This window comes from Mirounga angustirostris, unplaced genomic scaffold (genome assembly GCF_029215605.1).
Source record: "Mirounga angustirostris isolate CCGP_5_RB_7025 unplaced genomic scaffold, mMirAng1.0.hap1 SCAF_1, whole genome shotgun sequence".
Classification (NCBI taxonomy): domain Eukaryota; kingdom Metazoa; phylum Chordata; class Mammalia; order Carnivora; family Phocidae; genus Mirounga; species Mirounga angustirostris.
This window is the reverse complement of record NW_026991709.1, coordinates 181,525,197-181,545,508: the sequence shown is the minus strand read 5'-3', so window position 1 is coordinate 181,545,508 and position 20,312 is coordinate 181,525,197. Positions and strand designations below refer to the sequence as shown.

The following is a 20,312-nucleotide window of genomic DNA, read 5'->3' as shown; positions in this document are numbered from 1 at the left end:
CCCTTAAACCAGCTCCTGGAATATACTTTATGCCTATATAAGTGTTAGCTGCTGTTATTAATATTTATTTTATTCTTTAACTGTGGTACAGCTCATTTTTTTTTTAATTCAACAAAATGATTCACTGTGCACCGTGTATCTGCCACTCTGTGAGGAGTGGGGATATAGTGAACACAACAGAGACCATCCTCCTTATAGGAGCTTACAGTGTCATGGGCCAGACAGATTCAATAAAATGTTCCACCAATTTTCTAATTATGGACCACGGTGGTAAGGAATGCCATGGAGAAGGATGGGCATCTCACCACACTCCTGGGACTTTGGTGCTTAAAGATACTAAAATGGATGGGTGACTTAAAAGGACTGCCAAAGTTAATTTTGATTATAAATCCTTTTTGCCTTCTGAATTATCTTTTTAGAGGCTCGCCCATATATGGACGTGCTACCACTAGGCAGCAGCTGCAGCAAGCGAGAGACATTCAAGACCTACAAGTAGGGGTGAAAATGAGCTCGCATCCTGGGTCTTGTCTGGTCCACCCGCCAAGGAAACCATGAACACTCAAGAACATGATACGACCCCCACAGTGGAAGAGACAGCAATGAGGTCTCTGTTTGATACTGAAAATATGAAAGAAAAGCATGCAAATCTCAAGTTTTCAGTGGTGGTTGACATAAAGATGATCTAATAGTTGGAGAAAGATATATGCTGATTCTCTGACCACAGAGTAATCTGTTAAGAGAGCTTGTACAAAGAGCTATCAAGATAAACATTAAATTTTATTTTTTAAAAGAAGTGATTTTTCATTCCTCATGTATACTGAAGAGAAATTCAGTGAAGACCTTATGTCACATATCATTATGAATCAATTTTCTTGACCAAACAGAAAAGTTGATTCAACATCTCCACCTTGAAACACTATTATCATGACATTTGTCAAATACTGAAACATCTGACCACTTCCCTTTTCCCCAAATAGCACAAGGAACCCAGATAATAAATGAAGGTTGTACTTTGTAACAAGAATAGACCAGAGATTGAATCACAGCAAAACATTTACAAATCAAGAGAGGGGAAGAAAAGTACCAAGAGAGATTAAATGCACAAAGAACAATAATAGGAAGGAAATCTCTTGTGAAAAGAAGCAGCTGATGGTAACTTAATCGGGACAAAAATGAATTAGATCTACTTCAGTGCCTGAGCTCAAGATGAGGTAATTTCATAAAGTTTATAGAAAGTCACTTGAAAATTATACAACTTGTTTTTCTTCTCTACTTTTAGAGGGAAGGGAAATAAAAGTTCTCCATGAGGGAACTGATCTTCAGAAAAAAGCATTTACAAACCCAGTTGATGAATGTTACCTATTAACTAGAAGATTCTCCTTAATTCTCATTTGGGTAGAAAAATCACTTTAGAACTGAGAAAGTCCCTCTGAGTTTCAGGGAAAGATTCTGACACAGAAATAAGGGGGGAAAAATCTTAAAACAGGGATGGCAAGTGTATGAAGAAAGAAATTAAAATCAGAGTTAAAAGAGTTGAGCCCCAGGTGACTATATGGCACAACAAAGGTAAGCTGGGGCAAATTCTCAGTTCTGTGAAAATAACACACATGGCATATAACACAGGACTTGCTGGGTTGTCAGTGACAGAAAATAAATTCTAAGTTGGGGTAACACAAACTGAAATCTCTCATCGCTGGGATGGAAGCTGAAGACGCGCCAAGGCTCTAGCAGACATTCTCAAACATGAGAATCACCCCAAGGGCTTGCTGGGCCCCACCCCAGAGTTTTTGATTCAGTAGTTTCAGGCAGATGAAGAATTTGCATTTCTTTTTTTTTTTTAAGATTTTATTTATTTATTTGACAGAGACAGAGATAGCGAGAGCAGGAACACAAGCAGCGGGAGTGGTGGGAGAGGGAGAAGCAGGCTTCCCCCCGAGGAGGGAGCCCGATGTGGGACTCGATCCCAGGACCCTGGGATCATGACCTGAGCCGAAGGCAGACGCCTAACGACTGAGCCACCCAGGTGCCCCAAGAATTTGCATTTCTAAAAAGGTTCCAGGTGATGCCATTTGTACTGGTCCAAGCACTTTGAGGAGCTCTGAGTTAAACAGCTGGACTCTAGGAAAGAGGCCCTATGACCTGGGGAGTCTCTCTCATGCAGCTTTGCTCAGGGATCTTACTCCGGCTGTCACCAGGTGGGAAGGAATACTTATAGCCTCTTGGGCCACCTGGTTTTAGTTCACGATCTCATAGGCAGGTGATCTTTGTCATGAGTGTCAGGAGGAGAACAGCAGGGAGGCCTCTGACTGGATTGAGGGGCTCTGTCAGGACACCACCCCAAAAGCAACCTTTATGCTAGGGATGTAGCAGAGCAACACCTGGGTTGCTGGTAAAACACCTGGGCCAGGTATAACAGTTCTCTGTGGGCAGGAGCGGGGAAGAGAGAATCCAAGTGGGGATACAGAGAGCAAAAGAAGGCATCACCAGGATCACAGGGGATCACAAGAAGTATCACCAAAGAAATAAGAGAGTCATGGGAAAGCATGGTGAGCAAAGAACAGTATGACAATGTGGTTATCACAGCCCATAATAAAGTCCACTTTAGCATCAGATGTACCATGTACGATCAAACTCCCTCATGACACTGTTACACACATATCACCCATCTAAAGTCACAGGGCAGTGCTTCTCACATAATCTGTGGTGAAGGACAATTTTTTCTTAAATGCCCTGACAGTCACTGACTGATGTTTTTGTAAAATACAATCATCTGAATTGCTAGAAAATTGATCTTCCATTTATGTCATGGCAATGGCAACTTGCAATACAAGTTTCTAGATGATGATTCTGTTTCTGTACTTACTACAGACCTAAAACAGCCCACAGGCTGGTGTTTCTACATAAACTGGCACTGGACCAATACTGCACTCCGAGCATTCCTACTGTAGACCACAGCAGACCAGGTCTCTGTCACAACTACTCAGCTAATTAGACATGAATGAGCAGAACTGTGTTCCTATAAAACTTTATTTATAAAAACAGGTATGAGGCAGAATTTGGCTGTAAAATCCAGTATGCCTACCCCTGCTACGGACCAGTGCTTCTCAAACTCTAATGCACATAGAATTATCTGGGGGTCCTGTGAAAATACAAATTCTGACCCTTTGGATCTGAGGTAGGGCTGAAATCCTGCATTTCTAACAGCCTTCAAGTTGATGTCAGCATTGATAGTCCATGGCCCACATTTTGAGGAGAAAGGCTCCACAGACTCTTCTCTGTGAACCCTCAGACTAGGATGTGACGTCAATATTAATAGGTGCTTGGGCGCCTGGGTGGCTCAGTTGGTTAAGCGACTGCCTTCGGCTCAGGTCGTGATCCTGGAGTCCCAGGATCGAGTCCCGCATCGGGCTCCCTGCTCAGCGGGGAGTCTGCTTCTCCCTCTGATCCTCCCCGCTCTCATGCTCTCTCTCTCTCTGTCTCATTCTCTCTCTCAAATAAATAAATAAAATCTTAAAAAAAAAAATATATTAATAGGTGCTTTACAGAGGGTCTTCTTTGAGCTTAGAAAGGACTGTGTGTGTCAGTCAGGCACAAGTCTTCCTCTGCTTTGAAGGGATGATGACAATCAGGAGGACTTGATAAGGACAGCCTTGCTGGAACCAATGACATCAAATGTTGGATGGTTTTCCATTCTCCCAATCAGCTCACGACCTGACGCGTAGTAGGTGATCAAGGAACAGTCAAATGACTGCTTGCTTACTGACTGCGGAATACCAAGCTGTGTCCACTAGGGGGAGGAAGCTAAGATGATGGTGAGGCTCTAATTGTGGTCCAGTTGTCTTACCTAAGACATTCTGCATTGCTCAATACATTGGCGCAACTTACAATAGGTAGTGCTTTTAAGGGTATATTTGTATAGAAAAACAGAATCACAGAATTTATTCTTTCAGGAAAGGTTCTCTTTACACATTTCTTTTGTATTTTTTACTTTTGCTGCTTTCACTCTTCTCATTTGATTATCAAACTCCTGTTTGGGAATTTGGTCAGCAGAGTCCATATCTGGATTAACTATTTGGTAGTTCAGTTTAATGGACAGGGAGATCCACTCATAAAATGTAATCACTAATCAGAGGTCATTAACACACGGAAAAATATCAGAAAATATCTAAATTTAGGCATTTCCCCTCATACCTGCTACCCAAATGACCACATTCTTGGATTAAAATGACACACTGAATGAAGATTCTACATCATTTATATCTCTAACTCAGAGAAATGTATTACTTGGGATTAACAAGCAAGTGAAATCTAGAAGGTCAAGGGTTAAAGCTCCAAAAGGATTTTCTGTTCACTATTTATGATCCTAAGGCCTCTGAGTATTAGAGCAGACACTTAAATGTTTCCTCAAAAATATTCTACTGGAGTTCTAATTGAAAAAAAGGGATGTGTCCAGAATGCTTACAGATAACGATTAATGAAAGAACTCACAGATAAGCTGGAAGAAAAATAATTAACTTGGATTTGTGCAGCTGCCCCTTGGGAATGCTAACTAATATGTGTGTTCAGAGTGCTCCATTTCATAAGACCTCAAGGTGGAAACAGAGCATCCCCAGGAGAGGGTCCTGGAGATGGAGATAAAATATCCATTGATACTCACAAAAGACCTCTAACTGCAAGACAGGTACCACCCAAATTAGAGTAAAGTTGCAGCATAAACTATTCAAGTGGACAAAACCTCTTTTTTTTTAAGTCTATAAGAAAACAAATGACATGGCTTAGAACACTTTGGTAAAGAAGTAGTGAGTAAACACAAAGGAAAGAAGGGCAGGTCCAGTGGGTGCAGATGTTAGACAGATTCCCCTCCCTGGGAGGATTCACGTCATCACCTACAAACCCAAACTCCACATATAACAGTCATGATGCATCTTTCTCGAAGGCAAACACTTCTGAGAGGTCTTCTTGGACAAACCTATCCAAAATAACAAATTTCTGGCATTCTGAGGTCCCCCTTTCGATTTTATTTTTTAACCTCATAAGTATCACCACCCAGTATATTAGTTATTTCTTTGATATTTCTTTGGTATTTCTTTGATTTATTTACTCATTGATTTAATTGTCTGTTTTCTTCCTCTGAAAGAGCAGCTCCAAGAGAACAAGACTCTGTTTCGCTCACTGCTCTACAACTCAGTGTCTAGAAGAATGCCTGGCATATATAAAACAATAGATTATCATCTGGCTGATGTTATTGAATGGGTTTCTGGCCAGCTTCGTGATTCTGTGATCTGGAGAACTAGTCCTGACCTCATGAAGGGGTCTTTGAGGAGTTGACCCCAATAAGCTGAAGGGAACCACCTCCTCCATAAAGTCAATTCTTGCTGTGGGATGAGCCTTGTCAACCTCCTGGCTGACACGCTGACATGTACCTATGGCTGAGTTCCTGCCTTAGTTTCCTGCCTGGTACTCCAGTCTCCCCAGAACCAAGCTTCTGCTCATGGGATGCTTTATGTGAGTGCAGCGTGGCCTCTGCACTACAGCCTAGAGACTGTGGTACTGGCTACCTGTTAATAGAATTCCCTAAATACTACTTAAGAATTGCCTCCCTGTGTCTGTACTCTCGTTATCTTCTACTCACATGCTGCTTTCAGGTAAGACCCCTGCCCACTCACAATTCTTCCTGGAGAGCTATTACCTACAGCTGCTGTGTCTGGCTGCTGGACAGGACCTCCCCCCAGCATCTGCAGAGAGGACCTTCCCTCCACTGCTTCCCTAACCCTGGGGGACAAGGGTCCCTCCCCGGCTGCCCCATGCCACACGGTGCCGGCATCTAGCTCGGGAAATTGTTTCGCAAGGACAACTCATTAACTTATTATGCATTCCTTCCTGGCTGAGAACATTCAGCTATATGATTTACATGGAAATAAAGAGACTGTCCATATGAATTTGCTCTGAAAAGACATTTCTGGGGGTGCCTGGGTGGCTCAGTCGTTGGGTGTCTGCCTTCGGCTCAGGTCATGATCCCAGGGTCCTGGGATCGAGCCCCGCATCGGGCTCCCTGCTCTGTGGGAAGCCTGCTTCTCCCTCTCCCACTCCCCCTGCTTGTGTTCCCTCTCTCACTGTGTCTCTCTCTGTCAAATAAATAAATAAAATAAAATTAAAAAAAAGACATTTCTGGAGAACCCACTATGTTCCTTGAACCATTAGAGTGGCTAGAAAAAATGAACTATATAATAATAGTTGAACAAAAAAAACCAGGGGCTGGAAAAAAAAAAAAACTCAAGGAAAAACTGTAGGCTATTTTTAAAGAATATGGAGTAAATGGAAAGTTTAATGAAAAAGCAGCAAGAAGTGGGAGGGGAAAGAAGAAATAATATCTCTAGGCAATTTTACAGGATTTAAAAAGAGAAATGTATGAACAAAAGAGATGATTAAGTGGTGAGGACTATAAATTGCAAATATCCCATAGTAAAGAAGATGGAGATGGGGACAAATTATCACCAAGGTGGCATCTGATGCGGGGCTAGAGGTTAACAAGACACCTACTTTACAAGTTTACCTGGAGCATCTTGCTCTTTACAAAGACAGAAGATGCATAGAGAAATCAATGGATTCTTAGGAAGAATGTTGGCAAGAAAGAACAAGGAAAAATAAAGCTAAGTTTTTTCTTGTACTTCTGGCAAGTCTTGTTCTGGACTCAGTGTCACCTCATTGAACCGCAAATATCAGGAGGATAGCAGGGAGACCTTGAACTGAGCTGTCAGGAAGGGACATCAGGCCACATTTGGAATTGTTAGGTATTTCAGAATCTGGGCAATTCAGAATGACTGTATCAGATATTAAAGAATGACTCATTAATCCTGAGATAATTAAAACAAAGTCATATCAGCAACCCATTGAGGTAGTAAATGCATAAGTCACTAAAGGGGGGTCTAGGTTGGCCCTGGAGTATGGTGATTTTCTTTTTTTCATTGTTATAAAAATCTGTTCTGTACCACAAAGTTTTTCATACTTGTTACTATTACATTTATTTGTTAACTATACTGTACTCTGCTTCAGCAAACCAGACTTACAAAGTTCACACATTTTCTGAAAGAGATTTCAAATGCTGAGTTTCTTTAAATAACTTTCTAAATAACAAGATACCTTTAAAACACTGCCCATTACTAACACGCTAGTAAAACTGATGGTCTCTCTCAGGGAGATCAGCTAACAACACTGGAAGATGTGTATCATGTAACACCGGATTTTTTAAAAAAGGCCATCAAAAGGAAGGGCATTCTAATAATAACCTTATAAAGAAGATAAGTATAGATAATTTTTAGAAGGAAATTAAACAAAATTGTAATAGTGGTTGTGTTACAGTAATAAAGTTAGGGACGATTTTTTTTAATCTCATACTTTTAGTAGGAAATGCGAATTTCTAAAAGTGGAAAAAACAATCAATTTTTTAAAAATAAAGAAAACTTTCAAAAAGTACAAAGTGAAGGGACCTAAAGGTGTAAGGAAATCATTCTTACCTGAGAAGTGGAAAAATTAAGTTAAAATTTTCTCAAGATTTATTCATCTAATCCTTAAAGGCAATATGTCTAAAAAGCCATTACTAACACATTTTGAAGGTTCTCAAGAATCAAAATCCTTCCCTTTAGGAAGCATGTAAAAGGAAATTATGAAAAGAAAGATTTTTTTACTTTATATTCAGGCTAGGGGTTCCTGAGTGTCTTTTCTTAGAAAGATAAAATGGACTAGCTCTTTCATATAATCTCTGAAGAGCTATCCATAATTATCCAAAACGTTAATCAGGCAATTCTCCTCATCCACAGTAGTCATGCTCCATAACCTTACAGTGAACACTGAGTCAGCAAATACCGAACCAATGCTCCCAAGGAAATGCAGGGTTAGGTTCCTGCAAGCCTCTGGTCACAACATTTTCCTCAAAAGAGCAATACATAACCTTGTTTTCTGTGTGTTTCGGCTTAAGGACACCTTATTTAATATATATTGTTAATTCATTGCTCTTGAATTTAAGGCCAATAGCACTCTAACTCACACCTGAACAAAGCTTATCTCATATATATTTTCTCTGTGAGGTGCATCACATGAGACATGACTTAGGAAAACCATACAGCACTGTGGCACATTTTAAGTAGCAAAATAGGCACTCTTCTCATTGATGACAGCCTTCTACATTCCTTCCACCTCTACCTAGTGTGGTGATAAGTTGGCAGGAAGTGTGAAAACCTTAAAATCTGCATACATATTCACCCTCATACTTCTAGGAATTCATCTTATATGAATAACCTGAACTGTATGTAAAGTTAAGAGTACAAAGAGGTTCACGGCAGCATTATTTTAAGCTAGAAACACCCTCAATACCAAATAATAGAGGACTGCTTAAGTAAATTTATATATTCATACAACTGAATACTATTCGGCTCCTGAAGATGTTGGAGAGGAGTGTACAAGGACAGGGAAAAGGTATGTAAAAAGTGGGAAAAATTAGACTAAATAATAGTGTCAATCATATTGACACTAGTTTTGTCAAAAATACTACACTACATAGTCATGTAATATAGTATATGTAAATGTAACTTGACTTATTTTGGTACTTTCCTATATTTTATGTTTCCCTAATTTAATAATTAGGAAAAAAGGGGATGCTGTTTAACAAAACACCCTAAAAAAAGACAAAATGCTATATATTTTGCAAGCCACGATGAGTCAAGCCGATTTCTTCAGCAAGCCCACATGGACATGTTGTTCATTTAGGAACAACATAATCATCCCTAGTTCCTAATTCTCTGGCAGTGGGTGGAGGGCAGTGTAGAGGGAGGAAGAAAGAGAATTCACAGTGTCTTCCGTCTCCGGAATGCAGTGGGGCTCGTCCCACCAGACTACAGCTCACCCCTGTAGAGGCAGAGGAACCAGAACCCCTCTCATCTCAAAGGCACTTCACCTTGTTCTCCTGCATTGTTTTCCAAAGTTTACTCTACACATCTAATGATTCCCCTACCAGACATTATTTGGATTCAAAAACAATACCTCAAAAATAATAATAGCAAAACTTTCAGATGCCTGATCACTCTACCATTATAAGATAATTCTTAAGACTTAGAGATACCTGACATTAATCCTGGCTATTATTTGGTTACCTTGTTAGAAAACGCACTATTTTTTCATTGTTGAATTTAACCACGTCTTTTCTCTGTGCAATAACATTAAGAGAGAGAGAGAAAAAAAAAAAACTAACTCTTCTAATCATTATATATTATTTCCAATATATATGACACTATACTTTTATCAGTGGTTCATTTCTCTTTAACAGTCTACAAAGGCTTCTCCATACAGGATTCATAATCAATTACTCCGCATGTTGGGACAAATGATGAAATTTACTGAAATATCCCCAAGTCTGTTAAAATTCTTCAAATTACTTACCATGAAATAAACAAAGCGCATTCAAATTTGAATTCTGAGAAGCAGAGCAAAGAGTAAAAATCTTATTTTTGATTTATTTCTGAAACTATGTCAGCAAGAAGCATGAAAATAGTTGTAGAGTGTTCCATTAGGGATGCATGAAAAATGCGGTCACTATCAGACACACGGATCTTGTGTAAGATACAGAACCACCCGCCTTCCCAGGACCCAGCTCTTACTGTTAGGTAACATGGAATGAGCATATGCTGGGCAAGGACAGCCAGACATAGTTGGAAATTTGGATCAACTGGACATCAGAGAAAAAAATGCAAGACAAGAGGAAAAGTACTTTGAGGAAAGGAAGAGCAATGAGTGTGGGGCAACTGGCTTTCCATTCGCTAGCTCACGCACAGTGTTACCCTACATATGGATGAAACCAGAGGACAGGTTACCAGTTCATAAGTACAGAGTCATTTGTATTCTTCTCAGACTAGACTATCAGGTAGCCTATCAACACACAGAACGGCTGCCTGGACTTTTACTCCTTCCAACTCATATGAAAGTAAAATTTATTTTCAAAGAGGCCTGTAAGAACAGGGATGGGAGAGTTATTTCAAAAATAATGCTCATGATATTTAAAGGATTGGGCATTATATTCAAAAATCAATCCCTACAAAAGTTCTATTGCTGCCCCCCCTCGAAATAAATGTTCCCTTGCAGATGTGGTATTTCAGCAAATACACATGGTCTTGTAATAAAATGAGTCTTGCTGCGAGCCTCTGACATAAACATGTAAATAAGTGAAAAAGAGGTTCCTGTGTCTTATACTTAAATATATTCTAAATGTATGATAATCAACAATATGTGTGTGAGGCATTTAGCACATATTAATCCCAAAACATATTTATGGAGGTTCCTCAAAAAGTTGAAAATGGAGCTACCCTATGACCCAGCAATTGCACTACTGGGTATTTACCCCAAAGATACAAATGTAGTGATCCGAAGGGGTATATACACCCCAATGTTTATAGCAGCAATGTCCACAAAAGCCAAACTATGGAAAGAGCCAAGATGTCCATCAACAGATGAATGGATAAAGAAGATGTGATATATATATATATATATATATATATATATATATATAATGGAATATTATGCAGCCATCAAAAAAATGAAATCTTGCCATTTGCAACGATGTGGATGGAACTAGAGGGTATTATGCTAAGTGAAATAAGTCAATCAGAGAAAGACATGTATCATATGATCTCACTGATATGAGGAATTCTTAATTGCAGGAAACAAACTGAGTGTTGCTGGAGTGGGGGGTGGGGTGGGAGGGATGGGGTGACTGGGTGATAGACACTGGGGAGGGTATGTGCTTGGTAAGCGTTGTGAATTGTGTAAGACTGTTGAATCACAGACCTGTACCTCTGAAACAAATAATGCAATATATGTTAAGAAAAAAAAAAAGAAGAAGAAGAAGGTAGCGGGAGGGGAAGAATGAAGGGGGGGAAATCGGAGGGGGAGATGTACCATGAGAGACGATGGACTCTAAAAAACAAACTGAGGGTTCTAGAGGGGAGGGGGGTGGGAGGATGGGTTAGCCTGGTGATGGGTATTAAAGAGGGCACGCTCTGCATGGAGCACTGGGTGTTATGCACAAACAATGAATCATGGAACACTACATCAAAAACTAATGATGTATGGTGATTAACATAATAAAATAAAATTAAAAAAAAACTGAAGGCATTTGCATGCTGAAAATAGGGCATGCAGTTTTCCTTCTCCAGCCTCAAATTCTAAAGACTTCTGAAGCACACACCACAGAGCCAAAATAGCTAGACTCCTCTCAGATTTGTACCAAATGATATTCTGTGGTTCTTGCAGACATGAATTTAATCCTCCCTTGATTAAGTTGTGTTTTCTGGGTTGTCTGAACAGAGAATCACTGCAAGCTACTGAACTGCTTACACATTTCATCAACTTCAAAACAATACATGCAATAACACTGATGTCAATAAACCTGTTTCAGACACCTTCCATCCTGTCCATGACCGCTTAGTCCCTCCCCTTTCAATAATTATAAATCTAAGCCTTAGAAATTATAATGAAATTGAACATTCAAAAAAACAACAACAGCACACATTAAAGTTTTCACTGTGCTTTAGAAATGTCTGCCAACCACTTGTACATATAGGATCTCTGTTGATATTCAAAGCAATGCTTCCAGGGATTATTTTCATGTCCACTCTACAGACAAGGTAACAGAAGTTTAAAGAGTATACCCTAATAGCTAATAAATACATGAAAAGGTGTTCAACCTCATTGGTCATGAGAAAAAGCACTCAGTCTCATTGGAAACCACCACACATTGATCAGAATGACTGCAACTGGGAAGGCTTGACTGTACCGAGTGTTGGTAAGGATGTGGAGAAACTGGAACTCCCATACACGGTCACCAGAGTGTAAATGGGCACACCTGGAGACCTGCTTGGCAGTATCCATTCAAGCTGAATATGAGTGTAAGTTATGACCCAAAAATCCTAGTTCCAAGAATATATCCCATGGAAATGTGGTCCAAAAGACTTGTATGAGAACATGTTCATAGCAACGTAATAGTCAAAACTGAGTAACACAAATGTCCATCAACAGAAAAGGATAAAGGGTTCTGGCAGAGTCACACAATAGAATACCATACAGCAGTAAGAATGAGTGAACCACTGCTACATAAAATGTGGATGAATATTACCAATGAAAGTTAAACGGAAGATGGCAAACACAAAAGAGTGTACACTGTATGATCCTATTTATATTAAGCTGACATTTATATTAAGGCAAAATAAATGGATGACAGTAGAAGTTGGGATAGCTGTGTTACCTTTGGGGAGAGAGCAGGGAAGGAGAAGCATGGGGCAGGAGCTCATTACTGGCTTCTGAGATGCTGGTTGTCTAAGTCTGTTCAGGCTGCTGTAACAAACTACCATAGACTGAGTGGTGAGACAGCAAACATTTATTTTTCACAATTTTAGAGGTCGGAAGTCCAAGATGAAGGCACTGACAGATTCAGTGTCTCATGAGAGCCCATTTCCTGGTACAGAAATGGCCATCGTCTAGATACATCCTCACATGGAGGAAGGGGTGAAGGAGTTCTCTGGGGTCTCCTTTATCAGGGTACTAATCCCACTCATGAGGCTCCACTTTCATGACATAATTGCCTTTCAAAGACCCTACTTCCTAATACCATTACATTGGGGGTTAGGATTTCAACATATGAATTTTGCAGGGGATGTAAACACTTAGTCCATAACACTGGTCATGTTCTATTTTGTGACCTGGCTGCCAGTTACATGGCTATGTTCACTTTGTGATAACTCATCAAGCTATATACTTTTGATTTGCATACTGTTCTGTATGTAGGTCATACTTCAATAAAAATTTATAAAGAATTTTAAATGATACTGTCATATAAAATTATTCCTCCTTTAAATGGGAAATGTATATGTGTATCTCAATTAATGGAATGAACAAGTCTCTGATTAAATGTTCTTACCACAAAAAAGAAATTATAATTACAGAACAGGATGGAAGCTAATGCTATACTGGTGATTATACCGCAACATACAGATGTATCAAATAAACACATTATATACCTCAAACTTATATGATGTTGTATGTCAATTACATCTCAATTAAAAAATTTTAATAAAGCTAACCTCCAAATACTAAAAAAAATAAATGAAGCAACCCTCCGAGGTAATAAGTAATGTTATTATTTCATTTTATAAAAGAAGAAACTGAGATATATAGAAGTAAAATTACGTGCTCAAGCTCCCACAACCAATAAGTGGTAAAAATATGACTGGAACCTGGGCAGTCTGGTGCCCGAGCCCCACGAAGAACCCCTTCTTTTTTGAACTAGTACTTGGTGCTTATGCAGCACATTTGTTTCTGGATATTTAAAGAGCTTTGAAAAACACTTTACATTAATTATACTTGCAGCAAAAAATAATAATATTTAAAGAAACAAAAATTTAAAAATAAAGAGTTTTGAAACATGACTGTAAATTAGATCTAAACCAGGAAGCACAAACAGATCAGGTGCGGTGATTTCACGAATGTCAATTACACACTACCAGTTTTTGAAATCAGGCCTTCAGAGGGCAACAGATGTGCTTAACTTTGGCCAACAGGGTGGGGGTGACAATATATTGAGATTCCTGTCAACTATCTTTTCCTTTTCTTCATTTGTGTAAGATGTTTTACACACTCCAGATGTCATTTGTACTCATTTTCTACACCTTTGGAATTCTAAGTTTAGAATTAGAAATAAAAGCCAAAGCATGATTCAGGAAAACAAAAACTTAAGGATAACACTCTTTGGAGGGCTTTTCCTTTAAGTGTGTTCAAATTCTTTACAGATTACCACAAAAACCCTACTTCTACTTCCTATTTTATGTGATTTTTACTCCTTTTGATTTAAAATAACACTAGTGCTTGAATTCTGTATGTTAAAAACGATGAAGATCAGATCTATCATACCACCAGCAGAACAAACTCTACTGTCTTTCTCTCATCTCCAGCCCAACTTGAAAATAAGAGAATTATAAAACATTTAATGTGAATTCAGTTTTGTAAGTGAGCTATCTTGAAAAGATTCTTGTTTTAGACAGTTTGGCAGAGGAGCTCTGTTTCATATATATTACAAACAAATAAGGAACCTATTAGTGATAAAGGCATTTGCGTTAGGTCCCAGTAAGTATCAGCATTTGGGCTAACAGTCAAGCAAAAAATTTAAGTTTCAGCTCTATGGCTGAAATGGTAGAAATATAGCTTAACCCATAATATTGTTCTTGAATGATGACATTTATAACATTTATTACTTGATCAATAGAATTAGCTCACACACATGATGAACAAGTAGTTGTTACTATCAGTTGATTCAAGTTTAACAAGAGGCCTTTTGCAATTTTGAGTTTCAGTGTTTTCAACTGACTAATCCTTATATCTAACAAGAAAATACCTTTGTAATAATTAGCTTTGGGTTTTGGGGATTCTCTACTTCTGGGCAGCTGAATGGGGTGCTACTTGAAATAATTACTGCTAGAACTACAACCGGTTTTCTTGCAAAATCAAATCAATTCATCTATACTATTTTTAAGCCTCTGTTCTCTGAAATCTGTTAAACAATGCCAGGATTGAAAATACCCATTACATTTCTATGCTTTTTATCTGTCTTTGAAATTTCAAGATTTGGAAAATTTACAGTGAGATGAGCTATGCATTCATTTTCCTGATATAGCATGAGAAAAATAAAATAACTCCCACATATCTTTCTCTACCCAAGATGACAGGCAATCTCAAAAAAGTTTAAATACTCTAAGCATTTGAAAATATTCCATAGGGTAAAGTCAAAATTTTTTAAGAGACTCTTTTTAAAAAAATGGCTCTGCAAGTGATTTTTCCTTCCCTTCCTGTATTTTTACAAAATTAAAATTCCAGATCAGCCGCTAAGAAAAGATATTCCAAAGAAAATGCAATGATTGTCCTGGTAGACTTACTCCCTCGATAGCTCTCTATTATTCTTAGCACTGCATTTCAGTAGACACTAAAAGTTCAGTATTTTATCACAGTTGCCCTGTTCTCTGAATACTTTGTGGTTCAAGAATTTAAAGAGCTGTGTGTTAGTTATATTCATGGTATTTAGAGATTTCAATTGATAGGAAACTCTCTGGGAGGAAAATGATCCTTCCCTTAGTAAATAAGAAGGGGCACCTAGGTGGCTCAGTCAGTTAAGCATCTGCCTTCGGACCAGGTCATGGCCCCAGGGTCCTGGGATTGAGCCCACATCAGGCTCCCTGCTCAGTGGGAGCCTCTGCCTCTGCCTCTGCCCCTCTCCCCCAGCTCCTGTTCTCTCTCTATATCTATATCAAAAAAATAAATAAAATCTTAAAAAAAGAAAGTAATAGTAAGAAGGGATAAATAAATTAATAACTAGGAAGACACTGATAATATTCCTACTTAACCAATGAAAACAAGGTACTTATACAAACAGAAAAACCAACTGCAAACACTTTCTTCATGGCTGGGTGACTGGATTTTGGTGACTGTGCTCTTCCTGGATAGCACTGGAGAACTAAAGATTAGCAGCTGATTACACCCTACCATTTATTTTGTGAATCAGAAGGACAAGAGTTAGCAAAAATGTAAGGTGAGCAACCATCTGAGTCATAATGAAAACAGACAAGCATACTACTAATATAAAACAAAATTTTATATGTGCGAACCAAAAGACTATTGTTGGTACACTTATTAATGAGAAGCTTCCATATTAAGTTCAGACCACATTTCTTTAAAAAAAAATCTGATATCGTTTTATGATTTTCCTAGTGATGGTTCATATTTCCCCTGTCTTCAGATACATTAAGAACCGAGAGCATGTCTCAGATGCTCTAACAGTATCAAGATAATGATTCTCAAAGTTTAAAGTCCAACGGTGGTGGTGCACACACTACCTCACAGAATTGTAGAGAGAATAAATGATATATATCAGACGTTCAAAACATGTGAGTCTTCTCCATGTCATAAGCGTCCACCTAAACCATGTTGTCATAAACAAGTGAGTACCTGCGGTCGAAACAGAGCACAGGGGTATTGAACTTGAAAGGTGTTTACTGGATCCCTACTATGCACTAGCAAGGGGGTGACAGCTGTGCGGTAGGCAAGGAGAAAAGAGGTTCATAAAGCAACATGCTATGCTAGCTAGCTCACGTTATAAACTGTGACAGTTAAAAAGCCTACAAAAGAATGTGGGTCATTACTTTCTAGTGATACACAGTTTTATAATCCTCTAATTTTTTCCTGTCTCCAATTGTATGACAATACTTGCAGCATGGAAGGAATCAGAGATTGAGTCCTCTAAGTCACATAAGAGCTTTGGAGTACATTACTCAAATAATGTTTCATGCCAACCAATGTTGCACCGGCTGGTGCCCTCCCCCCCTTTATTTCCTCCTAGCTCTCAGAACTTCAGAAGCACAGCATCTGTAATAAGATCCTGGAGGCACTTGTCAGCCTTTCATCTGAAAGGAATAACTCACTGTGTGCTCTGAGCAGATAGAAAAGCAGGATTTGCATCTGCGCCTGCAAAGTAAAGGTGCTGGCTTGTTACCCCCTTAGCAGCAGGGAAAAGGCAGCTCTTGAGGGTGAAAAGTCAGAACATTATGCAATCTCCCTACAAAGACAGAGGTTACCTTAGGATCGGCTGTGAGCAGTTTGAAAGCCTGATACACTTGAGCTTCCTTTACACCACCACCAAGATCCAAAAAGTTGGCTGGCTTCCCACCATTCAGGAAGATGATGTCACAGGTAGCCATGGCAAGTCCAGCACCATTCACTGGGAAATGTAAGTGGCACACAAGACAGGATAAATTTAGCAACACGAAAGGGTGAACGAACCATTTCCCTCCCCCATAATGCCAAAGAGAACCCTGTCACTACCAGGTCAATGTCCTGCCTGGAACTGTGTTCCACCAGGTAAATTCACAGACTTTAGGATAAATCAGGAAATGTGCAAAAGAATAAACAAAAAGACCTGGGAATAGGAAGACAGGTCTGTTGAGAAGTTACGTCAATCTGGGAAACAGATAAAAGGGAAAGGTTTCCATAATTAATTAATTTGGGCTAGTAGCAGAAGATGGAGTTTTGGGTTCTGGAAAAATACAGAACTCAAGAGAACCGGGAAAGAGAGAAGGCTACAAGAAGTTACTTGGGTCTATGAATTACATTCTTTTTAATATCCTTTAAAAGATCTGAGTAAAAAATGGAATTTAATTTTTTGCTTGCTGAGAATATGCTCCTTTGAATGTAGCATCCCTCTGGGGTTGAGCCACAAGGGTCCCAACTTCAGTAGGGCTCCATACTTTTTTACACTCAGTGTAACCATGCATGTTTATAGGTTATGTGGATAAACTCAGAAAAACAAATAAATAAATGACAGCATCCAAATAATATTCTTATCCCTCTGTTCCTTCTTCAAATTATTATAAGAAATGTTCACTAGCAACCTGATCATTAAAACTGGAACCAAAATGTGCTAACATCTTAGGGCGTTTGTTTTGTTTTGTTTTGAAGAAAATAAATAAAGAGTTTTAGCACTGCAATTCTTATTTTCCAGAGCTGAGTTTTATTGACCAATTGTACTTTTTTGGCTTCTTATACTTAATTAATATGAAATTACTTTCCTCAGGTTAGATAGGAAGAAAGAAAAAAAAAAAGCAGACTTCCTAAACACAGCAGAAACTCTCAAGGTAAAATATACTTCACTTTTTCTGACCCTTGAATTCCCCAGACAAGCCTATGAACTGTGACTAATTTAATTAAGTCTGGGGCAACTACAATAAAAATGGTTTATATACAATCTTAAAATAATTTGAAATGTGTTAATTGTTGCTTTTGAGGCTGCTAACTTGGTCAAATCATGCATACTCCCATAGAGGCTACAAAGAATCTGTATTTAATTTGTTCTAAACACACCATTATATCATTCTCCTTTCTAAATGCCTACAAATATTGAGAGCGCATTAGCTTATCAAGATCAGAACAATGTGAGTGGTCTGGTACATTACAGTTATTACTCTGATACAAAGCAAGAGCTTTTGGTATCCCTTGTAATTAGATGTCATTTTCTATTGTATGGCTCAGCAGACTACTGGATGAGGTCTGTTCAGTTCTGAATATAATAATCCTGTTGGTTTAATGAGCTACAAATCTTTTTTATTTTAATTCCATTAAGATTAAGACCTCAGTTTCTAGTGCAATGAATTGGCTCCACCAGAAACACAGATGCGTATAAATCTCAGCTCTATAAGCTGCGGACAATAACAGAAATTGTATTACCTCTATAGACCCATTCTTATCTCAGCTCAATAAGCCATTTTCACAAATTTAGATGAGTATGATAAAATCAATTGTTTTATTAATAAACTGGATAATGGATGAAACATTTTATCATTTGGTTATCATAAAAGCTGAAACTGGAGGATAATGATTCAAGTGTATGTTCTCTTCTACTTCCTCTGAGAAATTTTATCTTAAAACCAAATTTCAGAATAGTTCCTAGCATATTAACACAGACTGGAGTAGCAAAGATTTTGATTTTTATTGAGCAAAATTTAACTGAGATGCTTTAAAATAGTATTTTTCAGCTGGGGTGATTTTGGCTACCAGAAGATACTTGCCAGTGTTTGGCAACATCTTTGGTTATCAAAATGGGGGGGTCCCCAGTGGCACCTGAAGACCAGGGACAATGTTAAATATCTGACACTGTATAGGACAGCCCCCCAGAGCAAAGAATTATTCCACTCAAAATGTTAATAATGACAGACTTCAGAAACCCCGCTTTAAGCCAGTGACCACTGAGCAAAATGAACTTTGGGAAGAAACTCGGAATTGTTTCCCAAGACTTTTGGGCTACAAAAACTCCTATTTTTACTGGCTACCAGGAAATACCATTTCAGAAAGGTTCAGAAATCAGTAGTTCCTAAATTCTGCAAAAATCCACAAATCATGCTTTTGATAAAACTATTTTCTTACCAAAGCAGGCAATGTTCCCATCCAGTCCTATATATTTTAGATCATATTTGGCAGCTTCGTTTTCAATGGGCTCATTCTCTGATTTGTCGTCCATAGCAAATATGTCCTTTTGTCGGAATTCTGCATTGTCATCAAAGTTTATCTTTGCATCAAAACAGACAACTAAATAAAGGAAAAAAGGCACACACATGAATATCTCTTAAGGATCTATAAATTAGTTCCCCAGGGTGGCAGGGATAGCAGAAAGAAAAATAAAATACTGTCATTTTTTTTTCTCATGATAGGGGCAGGAGAAACTGTTACGGCTTTCTTGATCTTAAACTTTAGGGGTACAAAGACAAATATGGTGGCATAGTCCCTGTTCTCAAGGGACTTACATTCTAATAAAGAGCACAGAAATTTACACCTGTTGGTCTCTGTTTAATAAAATAACAATATAAACTGTGGTCACCCATTAAAAGTTATAGACTGCCACATCTACATACAGCTTTGATTTGCCATTTTTATTGCATTTCTTATTTTTAGTATATAACCACTGATCATCACCTTTACCTTTGATGCAAAGAGAAACTAGATTATAATGTTTAATCCCACTGTCCTCCTTTGTCCTTCTGATGCTGCAAAGTGAAATTTTTCAATTAGCAATAATCGCGCCTCGGATAAACCTCATTGGCTACGATAATGCCGCTGCGCAAAGCTGCAAAGTGAAATTTTTATTTAATCAGTATCATTGCTAATATTTCTGAAAGATTTAGTGCAAAGAACACTGGGTTAGAATCATTAGTTTTTTATTTGATCCTTAACTAACTCTGTAACTTGATAAAAAAATTAACCTACTTCCTCCTAGGGCCTCAGTTTTCTTATTTGGAAAATGGAAATAACAATCCCTAAACTGCTCATATACTTACTTTGGGGTCTGCTCAAACTAGGACCATCATCCTGATGTGTGCATGATATGACTCTTTTGATTCAGGTTATAAAACACTAAGAGACCGAGACAGATCAGATATGATGGGAGGTAGCCAGGCATTACCAGCGCTACCGTCTCTACTCTCTGGTACAGGTAGAAATCTCCAACTCTCTCAATGACCAAAAGCCCCGGACACAGTTGAAACCCACTGGGTGATATGGATGGACCATGGAAAGAGCATTTTCCTTGATTTACAGGATATCTTCTACATGAATTCTCAGGGAGAGCCTGCAGTGAGGAGGGGTGACATGAAGGCTTCTGGGATCTGACCCCTTTTATTACATCCCTTTGGGTAGAAATTAGTTGTCTATGATGACATTCTATTCTAACCTTCTTTTAC

General features: G+C 38.5%; 1 protein-coding gene and 1 pseudogene across 3 annotated transcripts in view; both read right to left on the bottom strand.

The window, feature by feature from the left end:
• SUCLG2 (succinate-CoA ligase GDP-forming subunit beta) overlaps positions 1-20,312 on the bottom strand; it is a 378,288-nt gene that overhangs the window by 203,687 nt on the left and 154,289 nt on the right. For 2 of the 3 annotated variants that reach the window (XM_054504644.2, XM_045861999.3), the window contains exons 8-9: positions 19,003-19,164; positions 16,662-16,804 (exon numbers count right to left, since the gene is read on the bottom strand). In XM_054504644.2, the coding sequence (XP_054360619.1) occupies positions 16,662-16,804; positions 19,003-19,164 (305 nt within the window). Of the gene's footprint in view, positions 1-14,879; positions 16,036-16,661; positions 16,805-19,002; positions 19,165-20,312 lie in introns of those variants that run through there. The other variant, XM_064593921.1, reaches the window with a different exon arrangement.
• On the bottom strand, positions 19,624-19,701 carry LOC123834923 (U4 spliceosomal RNA; annotated as a pseudogene).